This window comes from Anabrus simplex, chromosome 7 (genome assembly GCF_040414725.1).
Source record: "Anabrus simplex isolate iqAnaSimp1 chromosome 7, ASM4041472v1, whole genome shotgun sequence".
Taxonomy (NCBI): domain Eukaryota; kingdom Metazoa; phylum Arthropoda; class Insecta; order Orthoptera; family Tettigoniidae; genus Anabrus; species Anabrus simplex.
This window is the reverse complement of record NC_090271.1, coordinates 303554595-303573448: the sequence shown is the minus strand read 5'-3', so window position 1 is coordinate 303573448 and position 18854 is coordinate 303554595. Positions and strand designations below refer to the sequence as shown.

Genomic DNA, 18854 nt, shown 5'->3' with positions numbered 1-18854 from the left:
TGTACATTAACTAAACACCTCCACATTCCTCAGTTTGCAACTAGCTATGACCCCGTTTGGTTCCACACCTCTTCTGATTAAACCATTAAAAACTGAGTCTAACCATCATCATCTTGGTCCCCCTCTGCTTCTCTTACCCTCTATGGCTGAGTCCATTATTCTCACATCAATCCTTCGATCACCATTGATCCGCCTTTAGGGCTATCGCCCAGGTGGCAGATAACCTATCAATTGTTCACCTAGTCTTTTCTTAAATGATTTCAAAGAATTTGGAAATTTATTAAACATTTCCCTCATAAATTATTCCAGTCCTTAATTCCTGTTCTTATAAATAAATATTCACCTCAATTTGTCCTCTTGAATTCCAACTTTATCTCATATTATCCTACCTTTAAAGCTCTGCTCAAGATTATTCATCTACTAATGTCGTTCCACGCCACCACTTCACTGACAACTTGGAACATACCACATAGCTGAGCAGTTCATCACATTCCTCCCAAGTATTTGCAACATTTTTGTAACACTGGTCTTTTATCACAAATCACTTAGAACAAAGCGGGCTGCTGTCTTCCTTTGGATCTTTTATCATTCTCACATTGAGTAATCATAGTGAGGATTCCATACAGAGGAACCATACTCTAATTGGGGTCTTACCAGAGACTTATATGTCATCTCTTTTACATCCTTACTACATTTCCTAAATACCCTCAAAACAAATGGCGTGCACTGAACCACATCTACCCCAGCGCTGCTGGGGCAAATTACTTTGTATTTATATTTTCTTATTATTAGAATTTTTTTTATAAAGTTTAAAAAGCTGCAAACATCTAAGCTGAGCCAAGTACAGCTGTCTCGAAGAGACGCTCGCACCACTGCAGTTCAGCTACTCTAGCAAGCTAGGTTTCCTTGCCAGTGCGAAATAGAGCTCCCCAGAGAACGCATGCACTTGAAGCTTCCTTGTCCTGGGTGCGGGGTTGTGGGCCCTCCACAGTTTGGCGACAGGCCAGCTAGCTTAGGTAAGGGATGTAGTTTTAATACTTGTCACTTGAAGGGTTCAGCGCCACATGCTAGAGGCTACAAGACAAACATCAAAATGTTAACAGTATAGCCACTTGTACATCATCTTGATGTTTATGAAAACAGCTGTAATATACAAGAATATATTTTATTTTGGGATTTCAGCATGTATAAAGTTTTTTCGAGCAATTTGTTGATGGCACGTTTATAGTATGTTTTCCGGTAGCCACAGAAAAATATTTAGGTTGCCCAGCATTAACACAGAGGTAAGCGCGAAGTAAAAGAATTCTGTATTTGGTTGTCTGTGATGGTGGTATATAGTGAATTTTTGTAGTGTTCCTCTTGGATTATTGGTGAAGTCTTCGTGAATTCTGTGCCATTCTTCATGAATGTAACGTGTGTTACACGTCATGACAAATTTTCCCTTGTTTGTCATTGTTGCACGTACATTCAGTAAGTGAGTGAAAATATAAAAGTTCGGTGACGGTAAAATACGCGTTAAATTTTGCCTGGTTCAGTTAAAACTAGGCTTTTTAAGTTAAAAACAAATAGCCCTAGTGTATTTTTGTGGAAACCATGACTGTACTATCGTGAAGCATCACCACTTGAAACTGTAAGTACATTGTTTAAAATCTGCTATAGATTAAGTTGTGATGGTGTCATTACTGCCATGAATATCAATTTGGAAATATGTGTGAGTGGGTGGTTGAAAATATTATTGAGAGACCTTTCTCAGGTAGACCTTTCCATGAAAAATGCAGTCTTATCAAGTGCTAATGTTGACTTTAGAGAGTGTAATGGGGCTACAATTGCTTATATTTAAAAACATTTTTGTAGCTGCGATAACTGAATCAGCAAAATTTAATTCGTATTTTACCGTCGCCGAACTTTTATATTTTTACTCACTTACTGAATGTATGTGCAACAATGACAAACAAGGGAAAATTTGTCATGACGTGTAACACACGTTACATTCATGAAGAATGGCACAGAACTCACGAAGACTTCACCAATAATCCAAGAGGAACACTACAAAAATTCACTATATACCTCCATCACAGACAACCAAATACAGAATTCTTTTACTTCGCACTTGCCTCTGTGTTCATGCTGGGCAACCTAAATATTTTTCTGTGGTTATCGGAAAACATACTATAAACGTGCCATCAACAAATTGCTCAAAAAAACTTTATACATGCCAAAATCCAGAAATAAAATATATTCTTGTATATTACAATTGATTTCATAAACTGGCTCTATTATTATTATCAAGATGATGTGCAAATGGCTATACTGTTAACATTTTGATGTTTGTCTTGTAGCCTCTAGCATGTGGCGCTGAACACTTCGAGTGACAAGTATTAAAACTACATCCCTTACCTAAGCTAGCTGGCCTGTCGCCATACTGTGGAAGGGCCTACAGCCCCGCCCCCAGGACAAGGAAGTTTCAAGTGCATGCGTCAACCAAGAGACTTAAATTTCTCTGGGAAGCTCTCTTTCACGCCGGCAAGGAAACCCAGTTTACAATGGCGAAAAATAGGAAACCCAGCTCGCTGGAGAAGCTGAACTGCAGTGGTGCGAGTGGCTCTTTGAGACAGCTGTACTTGGCTCGGCTTAGATGTTCGCAGCTTTTTAAACTTTATAAAAAGCGTTCTAAGGAATAATAATAAAATATAAATACAAAGTAATTTACCCCAGCAGTGCTGGGGTAGATGGGGTTCAATGCAAACCACTGAGTAGTAGTAAAAATCTTATCTGGTAAAAATATATGGCTCAATTTGATCTTTATTTCTGTACAGATCAACATATTAGCCAGACTATACAACAAGACATTGTTCGGACATTCCAGAGCTTCATTGAAGGAATTCACACAGACTGTAACTGGAACCCAAAATTAGCCTCCATACCAATGAAGGTATTATTCTTAACAATTGTAATGGTGGTATTTCAAATTCTTTAAAAACTGAATAAATTGGCATAGTTAGAGTAATAAATACTTTTTTTTTTTTTTTCATTCCAGTTTGAGAATCCAGTATATGGAACAATACGTCCAATCTTCACAGACTTTGCATGCCCAGGTACTATATTAATGTAAGTGTTAAAACTTTATGTCTTTTGTTCAATAATATAACCAGTAAGTGTCCGACTCGTTGGCTGAACGGTCAGCGTACTGGCCTTCGGTTCAGAGGGTCCCGGGTTCGATTCCCGGCTGGGTCGGGGATTTTAACCTTAATTGGTTAATTCCAATGGCACGGGGGCTGGGTGTGTGTGCTGTCTTCATCATCATTTCATCCTCATCACGACGCGCAGGTCACCTACGGGTGTCAAATAGAAAGACCTGCACCTGGCGAGCCGAACCCATCCTGGGATATCCCGGCACTAAAAGCCATACATTTCATTTCATTTCATTCATTCACCAGTAAGTTTTCCAATCTGCCAAACATGACATAAATATTTATGAAACACTAGTACATACCTGAAAAGTAAAACTGTTTTATTAATAACAGAAATACATTTTTCATTCCATAAAAACATACTCAGATTCTTTCAAATTTGAAATTTCAGTTTTTAATTTGGTACGGCTGTTACAGCCGGATTTACAAGTACCATATCATATGGTTTGGACATGTAAAGAGGATGGAGGAGAACAGAATTCCAAGACAGATGCTGGAGGAAAAGTGTGAGGGCAAGAGAGCAAGAGGAAGACCTAGAACAAGGTGGATTGAATCAGTGAAAAGAAGCATAAGAAGACAAAATTTAGACTGGGATAAGATCGTGGAAGAGGAATAGTGGAAGGAAAGAGGAAGATGGAGAAGTGCCATAAATACCCCGATCCGGCAGGAGCTGGATAAGGGGAAATTATGATGATGAATGATGATGTTACAGCCAGATTCAGTCCTTGTAAAGCAGATCTTTGGCGGGGATGAGTGGTCTCTACTGTACGCGCACTTTTTAGTGATAGATTTTTGTACTCAGTGAGGAGTAAGAAGGGAGCACTGCCGGTTCTGGTAAATACTGCCAACTGAATGGAAATGAAATCTGAATTGAATCGATAATATGATCGATCGATATGAATTTTCTAAACCTTTATTATCTTAACGCCAACAACTGTCACACACACAATATATAATACTATATAATATTTCCCGATGCGAAACGTGTTCCTAGCATGAATTCTATAGTTTGGCTTTGCTGTGTAAACAACAACAGTACGAGTACGTAAAGTGTACGCCAGATGTTACACAGCGATGATAAGGGATTCTTAGTTTGTGTTTCATAGGTTGCCAATACGAATCTCGAAAGATAACCGAAGTAGACTGATTCAGCACTAGGGTGTAAATCTATCGCTAAAAAGTGTGCAGATAGTACAGTAGGCTTACGTTGTATGGAAACTGTGTGTTATTGTTCTGATCATTATGGGCACACCATTCAGATCAATATGCTTAATAGAGTCTATTGACAAACTGATAAATTTACTTTCTTTTACATCTGTAATTATTTGGCTTTTTGCATAAAGCAACAATACATCTATATATTGTACCCGTAAAAATGTGTTCATATCTTTAAGGCGCTTGATATTAGATGAACGAGCATGAGGCTTAATCTCTGTTGTGGCTTTATCATTGGAGCTGGTACAGAGAGAGGTATAGTTATCAAATTGAGAGATTATTTTGATAAATTGAGTTTATTGATCATCAAAAGCAAGTTCATATCACCTTCATACAGCAGCGTGGAAATGTCGTGGCTGGTTGGTACCTCCAAGTCCTGGGATGGTGCTGGACATCGACTGGGCAGGGACCACACCTGCTCGGATGAGGAATTCTGGAACGTCTGGAGGTTCTGGAAGTGTCTCGACGTTCTGGAAGTCTCGACGTTCTGGAATGTCTCGAAGATTGGTACGTGCTCCTGGGTTCGATTCGAGACGTAATTCACACCTGAATTTCCTGTACGGCACTCCACACATTCAGGGCACTGTCTGAACAGATGTGACCTTTTTAATTATGATTACTGCAAAAATGTTCTAGAATAATCACTCGAAGAACAAGTACCGGTAGAAATGCAAGTTCATAAGGCAAGCTCACTGTAAGTCAGGATGTTCTAGAGGATTACTGTTACTGCAGTCCTAAATGCACAGTTCTGAAGGTTTAGAACATATTGGCAATGAACTGAATAAGTAGCACTCGGAAACTGTCCTGTTGCATTAATAAGCGAAGTGAATAGCCATTAAAGAAAGTAATATTTGAAAGAAAAAGTCTGACTTCATAAATTATGGATCACTCAAAATACTGGAAAGTTCTAGGCTTTAGGGAAATGCGATATGCGTATTCCGAATTGTCACAGTCTTTAAGAATCAAAACATAAGTCCCTGTGCAGCACTTGGAAAGCATTGCATATTTCACAATTAAACGTAATGTTTAATGTCCCCTAAGTTCAATGTTCCAGAAATTGATTCAAAAATATAAGTTCGCGTAGGTTCAATGTGATACACAACACACGTGAAAATTCAATCGTCGTCGAATAAGTAAGTCCTTATGTGGCACTTCAAAAAAAACCAAAGTTCCAATGTGTAGAAATAACAAAGTTCCAATGTGCCGAAATGTTAAAGTCCCAACACGACACTCGAAGAAAATAAAGTTCCAATGACAATGTCCCAGTACGTCACCTTAAGAAAATAATAAAGTCTTATCGCAACACTTGGCGAAAATAACTAAGTTCCAATGAGACGCTTCAGAAAAAAAAAACAAAGTTCTTATATGGCACTTTAAGAAAAAAAACAAAGTCCAATCACGACACACGACGAAAAACAAAGTCCCAATGTGCCAATATGACAAAGTTCCAATACGATGCTTGCAGAAAACAAAGTCCCATTCAGGCACTTCAAGAATATGGCAAAGTCCTGATACAACACTTAGAGAAATACCGAACTTGGATATCGCAGACTGTCGACTAGAAGTTCGACACACACAAGACTTCTCTTGTCACCCGTGTCACAGAGACGGCGGAGTGACAGACACTGAATTCGTAGGTCGGGTGGTCTTCCTTTTATACACGTTCGCATGGAAGTGTCTAGAACTCGGGTACTATCTACCCTTATAACTTCTATAATACTCGGTGGATTTTCTTGAAATCTGAACAGATGATGTCTATTGTAAGGGCCTTTAAGATGGCAGTGTCAAAATAGCGATAAATTAGCTCAAAGATGTACTTTTGGGGCGAGCTGGATCATTACCATATATGGTAGCGGAGAGCTGGCTTACGGCGGCCACGTCACTCGCTGGGTACGTCACTGCGTTCGGCGGGCTGCCTACCTTCCATCTCGCGCGAAGTTCAACAAACATACTTCGGACTTCTGTCGTAGCGGTGTTCCCGGTACAATATATATAAAATACTTAATTCTGAATGTCATTCACAGTGATATTGAGAAAAAAATAAGGTTTCAACAACTAAAATTGGTACCAGTTATGGATTTCTATGCCTTCTTCACAAGAAAATTACAATGAACCTCTCAAGGCCATGACTTTTAAAATTTTAAAAAGAAAAATTGGTTTCTGTCAGCAAAGTTATTTTCTAATCACCATGATGATGTAGGTGCACAGCTATATCTACTGGTATGAGTTGGAACTACATACATCCTGACTTATGTTGCCTTCTGACTGGTACCAAATATGCGTTATAAGAATAATGTAATGTTGACTGTCATACTGTTTAGTGAAAAACGCTAACTTTCAGTAAAACAAATAAATAATTTTTCCCATTATGGGGTATGAAAATACATTATCTCCATCAATAAGCACGAAAGCAAACAGTCTGTCTGTGGCTGTGGTCATTAAGGTGTTAAATTTATAGTCTGCCACCATGGTTATCCGGTTCAAATCCCATTGGTTGGAAAAAATTTTACCTTCAGAATGTTAGCCGGAAAGGTAAGGGAAGTGGTGGTACACAATTTATTATCACCAGATTGCATGCCGGATTAAATTCCAAGCCTCTCCACAGTGCTCATGTGGAGTGAGGGCATCTCTCTTAATACATATAATATACAGTATATAATGCCTAATTTGGTCAGTCATTCGCAGCAATATTGATAAAACACCTGAAATTGGTATCAGTTATAGATTATTGTGTCTTCTTTACAAGTAAAGTACCTAGAATGAACCTCTCATGACCACAACTTTTGTACTTTGTTAAAGAAAAGTTGTTTCCATAAGCAAAGTTATTGTCTCATCACCATGATGATGTTGGTACACAGCTATATCTCTTGGCATGATGTCGAACTGCATCAGGCTTCTGTTGTTTTCCACAGATGTATTGAGAAAATCATAACGTTTGACAGACTTTAACTGGTACCAGTTATGGGTTACAAGAACAATGCAAGGATGGCCATCATACTAGAAGTGTTTAGTGAAAAATACTCTCTCTCACTGAATTGAATGAATAATTTCCTTCCATTCTGGAGTATGAAAACACAGTATCTCTATCTTTAAGCAGACAGTAAAGCAGACTGTCTGGTGGCTGTGGTTATTGAAGCATGAAGTTCGTCTCAGACCGTGCTTTGATGGTTCGATTCCCATTTGTCGAGAATAATTTTGCTTCACAATGAAGTATTTATTTATTTTCCACCTAGTCGATACAATGATTGCCTAAGGCAATTTTTATTGGTCAAAAGTGGTACATGTTTCGTATATTATCAACATCTTCAGCCACATAACACAGTTTAGATGAAAAATATAAAATTGACAAAGTAATGCTTTAGAGGAAGTGTCCTTGAAATTAACATAAGATTGACAAGAAAATAAATAAATACTTCATTGTGAATCTATTGAAGTGCGATACGGACCATGAAGCTGATTTTATGTAATAATAATTTTGCTATCAGAATGTTGGCTGACAGGGTAAGGGAGATGGTGATATACAATCACTAGATTGCATGCCAAAAGCCTGGATTAAATTCCAAACCTGTACGCAGTGCTCATATGATGCTGTTGAAGGTGATTTGTCCACCGGATGGAGTTGTAACTACTTCAGCAGACCCCTTGGTGCTATTCGACAGGGGTAGGTTCTGTACCAGCACCGGGCTTTACCCTCTCCCTTCCTACTATCCTATATCACATCATTCATTTCAATTCTTGATCATCAAAGGCTGTATGAATTTCTCATGTTAAATCAATTATTTTAAAATCCAATGCACTAAAACTCCACGACCGGGCGAGTTAGCCGTGCGCGTAGAGGCGCGCGGCTGTGAGCTTGCATCCGGGAGATAGTAGGTTCGAATCCCACTATCGGCAGCCCTGAAGATGGTTTTCCGTGTTTTCCCATTTTCACACCAGGCAAATGCTGGGGCTGTACCTTAATTAAGGCCACGGCCGCTTCCTTCCAACTCCTAGGCCTTTCCTATCCCACCATCACCATAAGACCTACCTGTGTCGGTGCGACGTAAAGCCCCTAGCAAAAAAAAAAAAAAAAAAAAAAAAAAAAAACTCCACGAGGAAGATGAAAAGTGTAAATAAAAGCAAAAGTGGCAAAGATAAAATATGCAGTTACAGAGAAAAACAATTGAAGCTGAAATGATGTGTTTGGAGAAAGATGAACTGAGCAAAGTTAAGTTAGAGGAAAGACAGAGCAATGACTCTAAATTCGCAGAGCTTTACATCTAATGTAAAAATGTCAGAAGACGCGGAGTGAATGAGATGGGTTAAGTTAATCATATGGGATGAGGCAAGCATAGCTCCCCTTGACGCTCTTTCAACATTAGGCCAGCTACTTCCAATAAACAACAAATCACTTTTTGCTACAAATGTGATCTTACCTGGTGCAGGCTTCAAACAGTGCCTGGCAGTAATTCCTCACAGTTACAGAACACGTGTTACCCAGTCAAGGTTTAAATATTCTACTTTATTGCCCAAAATGAAAAATTTACTTCACTGAATGTCTTCTAAAACTTGAAAATGAAGAACTCAGCCAAATGGCACTTGAGATTCTTCAAAACAGTATTTCAAAAGATATTGTATGAGATCCATGTGGTTCTTCTTTTCATCCAAGTTGGAGTACAAGTTTTTACAATGTAGCAATATTTTTGCCCAAGAAACAAACAGGCTAATGTCATCAACTGATAGGTTCTGATTAATTTGTTAGGTGACTGACTAACATACAGTATCATTGACTCCATAATGTTAATGAAGTTAATAAAGCTGGTCTGTACAAGGGAATGAGATTGAATTTATGGAAGCTAGACAAAAATATCATTCTTGCAGAAATTCAGATGGACTCAGCTTCAGGAAGAAAGTGTTTTAATCCAAGAACGGATTTAGCACCTATGTACACCATTCGTTCTTCGGTGAGGTTTTATTGGGTGTCTGGTAGCCAGCATTCTTTGGTTTGTTTGGTTCCATTGGTAATTAATATTTCTTCTTCTTCTTATATTATTGTTGTTGTTGTTATTATTATTATTATTATCTGTAATAATTACAAATTGAAAGGTTAACAGATGTAAATAATTGTTTGTTTCTAGGATTGTTTACTTCCTAGCTGTTACGCTGACTGCTGGGGTCATTCTCATAGATAAGACTGAAGGCCTGATGGAGAGAGGACTTGTAGCAGGTAGTTAATAAACTGATGTTGAAATTTTTCTTTTAAGTGGATGTAATTTCATTTATGTACTGCTATGACAAAAACTAGCCATTTTCAAAACAGTTATGCATTTGAAAAGTAGGCCTCTTAAGACACTCCAAAATAAAGTTATTTTACTGCATACCATTATATGTGAAGTAGCTATACGCACACTTCATGGCTGACTGTATTACACTTATGCCTTTAAAATGTAGCTACATCATGAAGTTAGTGATTTAAGAGAAGACAGCTCTTCTTCTTCTTCTTCTTCTTCTTCTTCTTATTCTTCTTCTTCTTCTTTCGTTCTGGCCGCTTATGGACCACCTTAATTCAAATTCACCTTCATCTGTTTCTCGGCTTTAGTCCTCATCCAGTTCTCCTTCATCCTTTCACTCTGCAAGTCTTCCTGGGTTCATTCCGTAGATAGAAGGTAGCTCATAATAAGGTGAATTTTTTTATTGCTATAACACACAGGAAGGTATTTTAAAAACTTTATTACTATCAACTGGGCTTAAGTCAGCTATTTTGTTGTAATTACAGTCAAACATTTATCTTGTTCCGTTAATGTACCCGAGACCAGACTTCTGGGCACACTGTTGAAATATAGGCTTCAGTCAATGCTTTCCACATGGTTATTATTATCAGCATATGGTAATGTACACAAAACAATATACATTAATATTATATACTGTACTAACTTATAATTAAAAAATATATGCGTTATAACAGTGAAAACGATCATGCAAGCAAAAGGGTTCAAAGTGTTAGATCTAAATTCTCTAGCCATCATATTGGCCTCCACAAAGTCCTGGATGGATCCAACGAATGCCCTTCCAACACATTCGGTGACGATATGGTCGATAGTCTGTTTAACTGCCCCACAGTCACAGGCTGGGGAAGATCTCATACCCCACATAAACATCACTGAACCACATCTCCCGTGGTTAGTACGGACTCTGTTGAGGGCTACCCATGTCTTGCGGGGCAAATCAAAGCCAGCTGGAAGATTCTTATAATTGAACACTGTCTACCATTGAGTCGGAGCTACGCTGTTCCACACTTGTTGCCAATCAGCTTTTGGACTGAAATCCCTCCTAACAAGTTCCTGTACTGTTTGAATAGGACGAGATCCTGATTTGAGGCGGCTGAATCTGACATTAACATTTTCATGGATGGGGAGATCAGGATTGGTCAGTATGTTGTTGTACTCTCTAACCAAGTTATTCAATCTTCTAATTCTAGGAGGTTCTATATAGTTGAGCACTGGCAACCAGAACAGAGGAGTAGATTTTATTGTGCCACTTATGACATATATTGTTTCAGCATTAGAGCTGTTGATCCAGACTGAAGAACAGTACTCAGCTGTGGAAAGCACCAGTGCCATAGCTGAAGAACACAAAGTAGATGCAGAAGCTCCATGTGTGGAGCCAGCAAGTTTGTGGATGATGTTGCGTCTCCTTAATTTAGCTGCTAGGTTGGTTAGATGTTTCCTGTACAATAGCGTTCGGTTGAGAGTAACTCCAAGGTATTTGGGGTTGGAATTGTGAGGGAGAAGACTTCCATTAAGTGACACTTTAAAGGTGATATTCACTTGCCGGTTATTTAAATGGAAGAAGCAGGTTTCCGTTTTACTTTGGCTTGGTTTCAAGCACCATGTTTTGAAGTATGTACACAGAACATACAAGTCTGCATTTAAAGTTCTCTCTATCACATTAGCATCCACATGTTGAGTAATTATTGCCAGATTGTCGGCATAAGCAAACAGATGAGAGCTCATGACAGGTATGTCTGCAATATACAGGTTAAACAGTAATCGGGAAAGAACAAATCCTTGAGTTAGACCATTGTTAAGTACCTTTATTTTGCTGTGATTTTTGTGCTCGACTACCTGGATAATTCTATTTGAGAGCATATTGTTAATCAGACACGACATTTGACTACACTTAGTCAGCTTAAAGAACTTATACCTTGTACACAATACCTTCTCTCTGCACTGCATCATAGGCAACTGTTAGATCAATAAATACTGCTCCACTCTTTAACTGCTTTTCAAAACCTGTCTCAATATGTGTTGTCAGAGCAAGCACCTGATCTTCACAATTACGTTGAGGTCTAAAACCAGCCTGTTTGATAAGAATGATTTTAAAAATTAGAGGACTTATTCTATTGTAGATAAGCCATTCCAAGAGCTTAAAGCAGACACTCATTAAGGCAACTGGTCTATAGCTTTCAACAGTTCCGCAGGTTTACCAGGTTTTAAGATAGCTAGAATCTTAGTTTCTTTGAACTCTGAAGGGAGTTGACTTGTTCGGAGTATGTTTGAGGAAAACTTCACTAGCCAGTTCCTTACATTTTTTCCACATTGCTTTAAAAATTCTGGGTGTAAACCATCAAAACTCTGGGATTTTCCATTTTTCAATTCATTTAGGGCAAGCAAAAACTCTTGCTCAGTAAAAGGAGCAGAAATGTTGGAAGAAGTAGTGTACTGCTTTCTCAAATGAAACAGTTCATTATTTATAAACCTTTTGTGATATTTGTCAGGCTTGGATTTGGACAAACTGGCAATGTGACTGGCAATATGATTTGGCGAATGCTCTGGTTTCAGCTGGGGACTGTGAGGTATTCTTCCTAGCTTCTGTAGAAAGCTCCAAGCTTTTCTACCTGAGTGACTGAAGTCCAGTGTATCCATGGTTTCCTTCCATCTGTTTCGTCTAGTTTCATCTAATTTATGAAGGAGTTCGTCAGCTACTTCTTTTTCACTACTCCTCTGGAAATCCTCATAAAGTACTTGACAAGCCTCATCCCACCCTGGAATAAAGTCCTTTCTCACTCCATGCTAGAACAGCTTTCACAAACCTAGAGTAGTTACTAACCTCAGGTGGAATCCATCGTATGGTACTGTCGAGATCTGCTGAGTAGCTCTCCCAGCTAGCTTTACTAAAGTTCCAATGAGAGAGTAGTGAATATCTTATAATGGGAATCTGCATTCCAATTTCCAGGAGGACAGGTCAATGCTGACTATGTGGAAAGTTCATAAGAACTTCACAAAACACAGGTAGGCTGGATCCCTGATGATCATATAAAGCAAAGCACAAGTCAGGATTGGTTTCTGAGTCCCATCTTCCTGACTTGAATGTACGTTTGTCTTTTGGATTGAAAATCAGTTGCATGTTACAAAGCTCTGCCCACTCTATAAGTTTGTCTCCACACTGATCACTATCTCTATAACCCCACGGAGTATGATGATTATTGAAATCACCCACATAGACTGAATTCCTGGAGGTTTATAAATGTTTTTGATTGACACATCATTAACTTTTGTAGTGATGTTGAAAATGCCTGCTTTAGAATTAGCTGAGACTAAATAAGAGCAGGTGATGGAATTTTGAACACAGGTTGCAGTTCCATAAGACTGATGATAGGTAACTAAGAGTAACTTGTATCCAGGGATGTTTCCTCTCGAACGAAACTGAGATTGATCGGAGACATGAGTTTCCTGAATGCATATTACATCAATATTATTTTCCAGTGCCAACTTGGAAAGGTAGTCACTTTTAGATCTACTGATTCATTCAATGTTGATTTGAAGGACTCTCAGAACAGTTCCCAAGGGCTTTGCAGATTGGCTCCCAAAAGAGCTAGTATCGTTAGTTTCATTTACCAATAGCCAGGAGATCACAAGTGATAGTCTGGCAACCAAGAGCTGATGTTCAGTTCAGTACAGTTAACACAGTTACCTATACCTATCCAGGAGCACCATGTGGAGGAATCAGCACCACTCTACATGGTGAGAGCAGCTAAATATACGTAACATGTTGTTAGCAAATTAAAAATATCTGACCTTGAAAACACTGATATGAGTAGGTCTGTCCAACATTTAATGGGTCTGTTTATTGTATATGGATGTAATTGTTATTAAGGGTTCCCAGTATTGTTGATGGTATTAATAGTAGCAATAATTACTTTTATTTTTTATGAGAGAATTACTATCAAAGGGTAGGAAGGGTCCACCTATTCAGTACCATTAGAATGTACAGTATATTGTCTTATAAAACTGTGACTAGTTTTGACCCCATATATATTGGGTCATCTTCAGCCATGCTCCACTTGGGAAGACATAAGCACACATATAACCAATAATAATATAAACACTCTGGTATGACACAATTTACAGTCTTAATTTAAAACATTGATGAGGTCAGAACAACATATCTAACCTTGAAACTAAATAACATGTCAAAATTGCTGTGGTTGATGACGAACTATTGCATCGTTCCTACAGCAGCCAATGTTCTTGAGTTGATCTGGGAGTTGGTATCCTTATCTGTGTAGACAAGCAACTTGATTGATAATTTATGTTTGTTCATTAGTAATATGGGTAATGACTTACGTAGCTTTAAGGGGAGCATTTGTAATTTGAATAGGTATTCCTCTCATCAGATGTAGTGATCTATTGTTTAATTTGTTTTGAAGTGAATGTCTGAAAAGAAAATAATTTGAAGTAAATAATTGAGAAAAGAAGGGAAGCTAGAAGATCAAGATAAATATGTATAGCTATATGAGACTCACCCTTATGTTCTTCGTAAGTTGCGTGTACTTGGTACGAATAACAACACCAGACTAATTGTTGAGAGGAAGCAGGAGTATAGCTTATGATGGTAGGGATTGGAGGAGGGATGTGTGAGGAGGGGGAGGTGGGGGTGGGTAGGTAGACTTGAAATGATTGATGGACTGCACGTGTCTTTTTTTCCGTTTAGGAATGATTATATCAAACAGAATATTAGATTTTTCATTAATTTCATTAATCTAATTAATTACTCTAATTAATCTAACATTCTGTTCTTTATTATTATTGGTTATATGTGTGCTAATGTCTTCCAATTGGAGCATGGCTGAAGATGACCCAATATATATGGGGTCAAAACTAGTCCCAGTTTCATAAGACAATATACTGTACATTCTAATGGTATTGAATAGGTGGATCCTTCTTACCCTTTGATAGTGATCACTTGTCAATACGGACCATAATGCAATTTATAACTTATGATATGAGAGAATTATGCAAAAAAAAAATTCAATTCTTGCATTGAACTTGCCACTTTGTTATTCTTTTTTTTTGCTAGTTGCTTTACATCGCACCAACACAGATAGGTCTTATGGCGACGATGGGACAGGGAAGGGCTAGGAGTGGGAAGGAAGCGGCCGTGGCCTTAATTAAGGTACAGCCCCAGCATTTGCCTGGTGTGAAAATGGGAAACCACGGAAAACCATCTTCAGGGTTGCCGACAGTGGGGTTCGAACCTAGTGTCTCCCAAATACTGGATACTGGTTGCACTTAAGCGACTGCAGCTATCGAGCTCGGTTTTGCTATTCTTGCAAATAAACTGGTACAATTTTTTGATGTAAAACAAGGCTTCCACCTATTCAATACTTATTTATTGTAACCTTAAAAAGTCACATATATCTGAAACTAGTTTTGTCAATCAATCAATCAATCAATCAATCAATCAATCAATCAATCAATCAATCAATCAATCAATCAATCAATCAATCAATCAATCAATCAATCAATCAATCAATCAATCAATCAATCAATCAATCCAATCAATCCAATCAATCAATCAATCAATCAATCAATCAATAAATCAATCAATCCTGATTTAGTGCAGTCGCCCAGGTGGCGGATTCCCTATCTGTTGTTTTCCTAGCCTTTTCTTAAATGATTGCAAATAAATTAGAAATTTATTGAACATCTCCCTTGGTAAGTTAATGCAATCCCTAACTCCCCTTCCTAAAAACAAATATTTTGCCCAATTTGTCCTCTTAAATTCCCGCTTTATCAGCATATTGTGATATTTCCTACTTTTAAAGACACCACTCAAACTTATTCGTCTACTTACGTCATTCCACGCCATCTTTCCATTGACAGCTCAGAACATACTACTTACATTGAATCAATAACAGTAAATTTTCACCTTCACCTTCAGGGATCCTGCACTAACTGAATTCAAGAGACACTTTTATAAAATTAAGACAAACAATATTCACCTTGGGAAGAGCAAATGAAGAGAACATCCTTGTAAGAAACAGAACATTGACAACATTGACAAAGGAAAATTATCAAAATTTTTTTATTAGTAGACAACTAGAAAATCACACATCATAGTGAAAAAAGTGCTCAGAACATTTTTTTTTTTTTTACATCTGTTCAAATGAATATATATAGTTTTTAAAAAAGGTTAAAATAAGTAAAACCATTTCCTTTCCCATTCCACCGCCCCATTCAACCATCCACATTGATTTTAATTATTTTAACAAAGTACTTATTAACATGTTTTTTAAGAAGATAAATATACTTTGTAATTTCACCTAAGCATTGTAATATAGCTGAAGATGTTCCAAATGGAATAAAACATGTACTGTAAATGATTAATTAAATGTGGAAATTTAGTGTTATTGATTCAAAGTAGATTGGAAGACGTCGCTAACCAGATTTCATCTAAGGCTCACATTTCGCTGTTAAAATCATACTATCTGAAAAGCCTGTGATGTTTGACTTTATTTCTTTCCATTAAATTTTTCTAGAATAAACCTGTGATAAGAGAATCCTACACTCACAACATTATTAAATAATACGGGACATGTTTCGTCTAACTTGTAGACATCATCAGCCATAAGATGTTGTTTAAATAAATAAATAAATAAATAAATAAATAAATAAATAAATAAACAATAAACTTATGGTATTGTAAAGGTGGAATATTAACTTAACCTTAAAGTATACGTACAACAATACGGACTTTACGATGAAATTTATTTTATGTAACATACCACTTAGTCGAGCAGCTCATCTCCTTTCTCCCAAGGCTTCCCAGCCCATATATTGCAACATTTTTGTAACGCTACTCTTTTGTCGGAAATCACCCAGAACAAATCAAGCTGCTTTTCTTTGGATTTTTGTGAGTTCTCGAATCAAGTAATCCTGGTAAGGGTCCCATACACTAGAATCATACTCTAGTTGGGATGTGATAAAATTTATGAAATATGAATGTATTGTTGACATTTGGTGCAAGACAAGTAAAGAGTTGAATGATAAACACTCATCATGATCACACTTGTTCTAGTGTAAGCTGAAACAAGAGCTGAACTGAATTCATGAAGATTCTTCAAGTGCTAGTATGTTAAGTGTACGATCTGGTCGTTTGGAAGGTGCATTCTTCAAACTGGAAGAAAATGATGAGAACTCACTCCTAGGCCTTTCCTATGCCATTGTTGCCGTAAGACCTATCTGTGTCAGTGCAACGTAAAGCAAATTATAAAAAGAAAAAGTTCTAGGATAGTAACAAATATGGAAGAATTATCAAATTAACAATATATCCTAATACTGTATTTCAAAATTTAACAGAAATTGGTTAGTAATTGCATTTGCCACTTAATCAATAATTTATTTGAAACATCCAAAGATTTTATCGGCACTTTGTTAATTCCTCTGCCCTAGGGACTGGGTGTTTATATTTTGCATACTACATACTTTGGCATTTATACAAAACAGATTGCACTGGCCGCTACCACAGAAATATGTAATATTTTCACATAGGGTACCCTGCGAGGTGGTTGCGGGATTGGGGTGGCGTTGCCAGTGTTGATGTCCGTCCTACAGTAGTTGTCTCCCGTAGCAGCGAAGATTTCCCAGGACTTGTGGATTATTTCCTTAAGCTCCCTGAGCAGCCCTGCTTCTGGGTGCTTCTGGGCATTACAAATAATCTTTTGGAGTTACTCTGAACCTTCATTTGCTTATAGGTTCTGTGCACCTTTGGAACAGCGCACTCACACATCTCAAGCTTGGTTCTGCTGGGTATCCTCTGATCCTGCAACATCAAATTCGGTATTTGTACTGGCATGCAGCTTTGTGCCAGGATGAGCATCCTGGCCTGGTAGAGTCCTTATTGGGTGGTGGTCCATCCAGGTTCCACCAACATGCTGTCTCCTTGTGTGGGTTCCTCTAGCCAAGCAGTCGCCATTACCTCGCTGTTTGCTGGTATCACCTCTTCGCTAGGAAGCGTTAGTTGCGGTACTCAGGGTTGCATAATTCCAATAGACTGTAAATGGTCTGTTACTGGAAATTATACATTTTCCAGCTAACTCATTCTTGGTTGCCAGTGTTTCGCCCCAGTGCTCCAATTTGGGCTCATAGTTGCTAACTAGCACACCTACCAAGACGAACATGAAATTCTTTGCCAGGGGTACCCTGCGAGATAGTCGAAGGATTGGGGTGGCATTGTCAGTGTTGATGCAATGGTACACCCTGTCTGTCTTGATAGGTGTGCTAGTTACCAACTGATGAGCCCAAATTGGCATACTGGGGTGAAACGCTGGCAACCAAGAATGAGTTAACTGGAAAAATTTATAATGTCCAATAATGGACCATTTATATTCAAATGTCCAACTTGTTGGCAGAATGGTCAGCGTACTGGCCTTCTGTTCATCAGGTCCCGGGTTCAATTTCCAGCCGGGCCGGGGTTTTTAACCTTCATTGGTTAATTCCAATGGCCCGGGGACTGGGTGTTTGTGCTGTTCCCAACATCCCTGAAACTCACACACCACACATAACACTATCCTCCACCACAATAACACACAGTTACCTACACATGGCAGATTCCGGCCACCCTCACCAGAGGGTCTGCCTTAAAAGGGCTGCACTTGGCTAGAAATAGCCACATGAAATAATTATTATTATTATTATAATATAATTCGCTGGGGCCATCAAGGACCATGTTAAGTCTTGTTGCATTTGACAATGAACTTGGCCTTCTTTAGAGCCCAAATTTCCCTCATTCTTTGTGAGTGGGCCTGCTTACGCTCCTCTGTCCAAGGGGCACCGTGTCTTCTCTTCGGTTGCTCGTCTCGGTTTAGCCCGTTCGTCAATATTTTCTTGCGGAAGAGATCTCTGTTAAGGGCGTCTTCAGCTGAGATATGTAGCATTTGCAGGTCGTCTTTGGTATTTCTAAACCAGGGAATTGTGGTTTTGGGGTTTGAATCAAAAAAGTGAAATATTTCTTTAGTTAACTTTCTTTCGTCCATTCTTTTCAGATGACCGTAAAATCGTGCACGTCTTTTTCTGATTGTGTCGGTAATTTTCTCTGTTTTGCTGTAGACTTCCTTGTTGGATCTCTTTTGATGGATTCCATTTCTGTACTTTGATCCCAAGATTCCTCTCACAATTTTGCGTTCTC

At 38.2% G+C, this 18854-nt stretch overlaps 1 protein-coding gene across 1 annotated transcript in view; it reads left to right on the top strand.

Moving 5' to 3' along the window:
* LOC136877132 (ABC transporter G family member 23) overlaps window positions 1-18854 on the top strand; it is a 153524-nt gene that overhangs the window by 112919 nt on the left and 21751 nt on the right. Inside the window, exons 11-13 of the mRNA XM_067150943.2 lie at window positions 2817-2932; window positions 3038-3108; window positions 9524-9612. Coding sequence (XP_067007044.2) covers window positions 2817-2932; window positions 3038-3108; window positions 9524-9612 — 276 coding nt within the window. The remainder of the gene's footprint in view (window positions 1-2816; window positions 2933-3037; window positions 3109-9523; window positions 9613-18854) is intronic.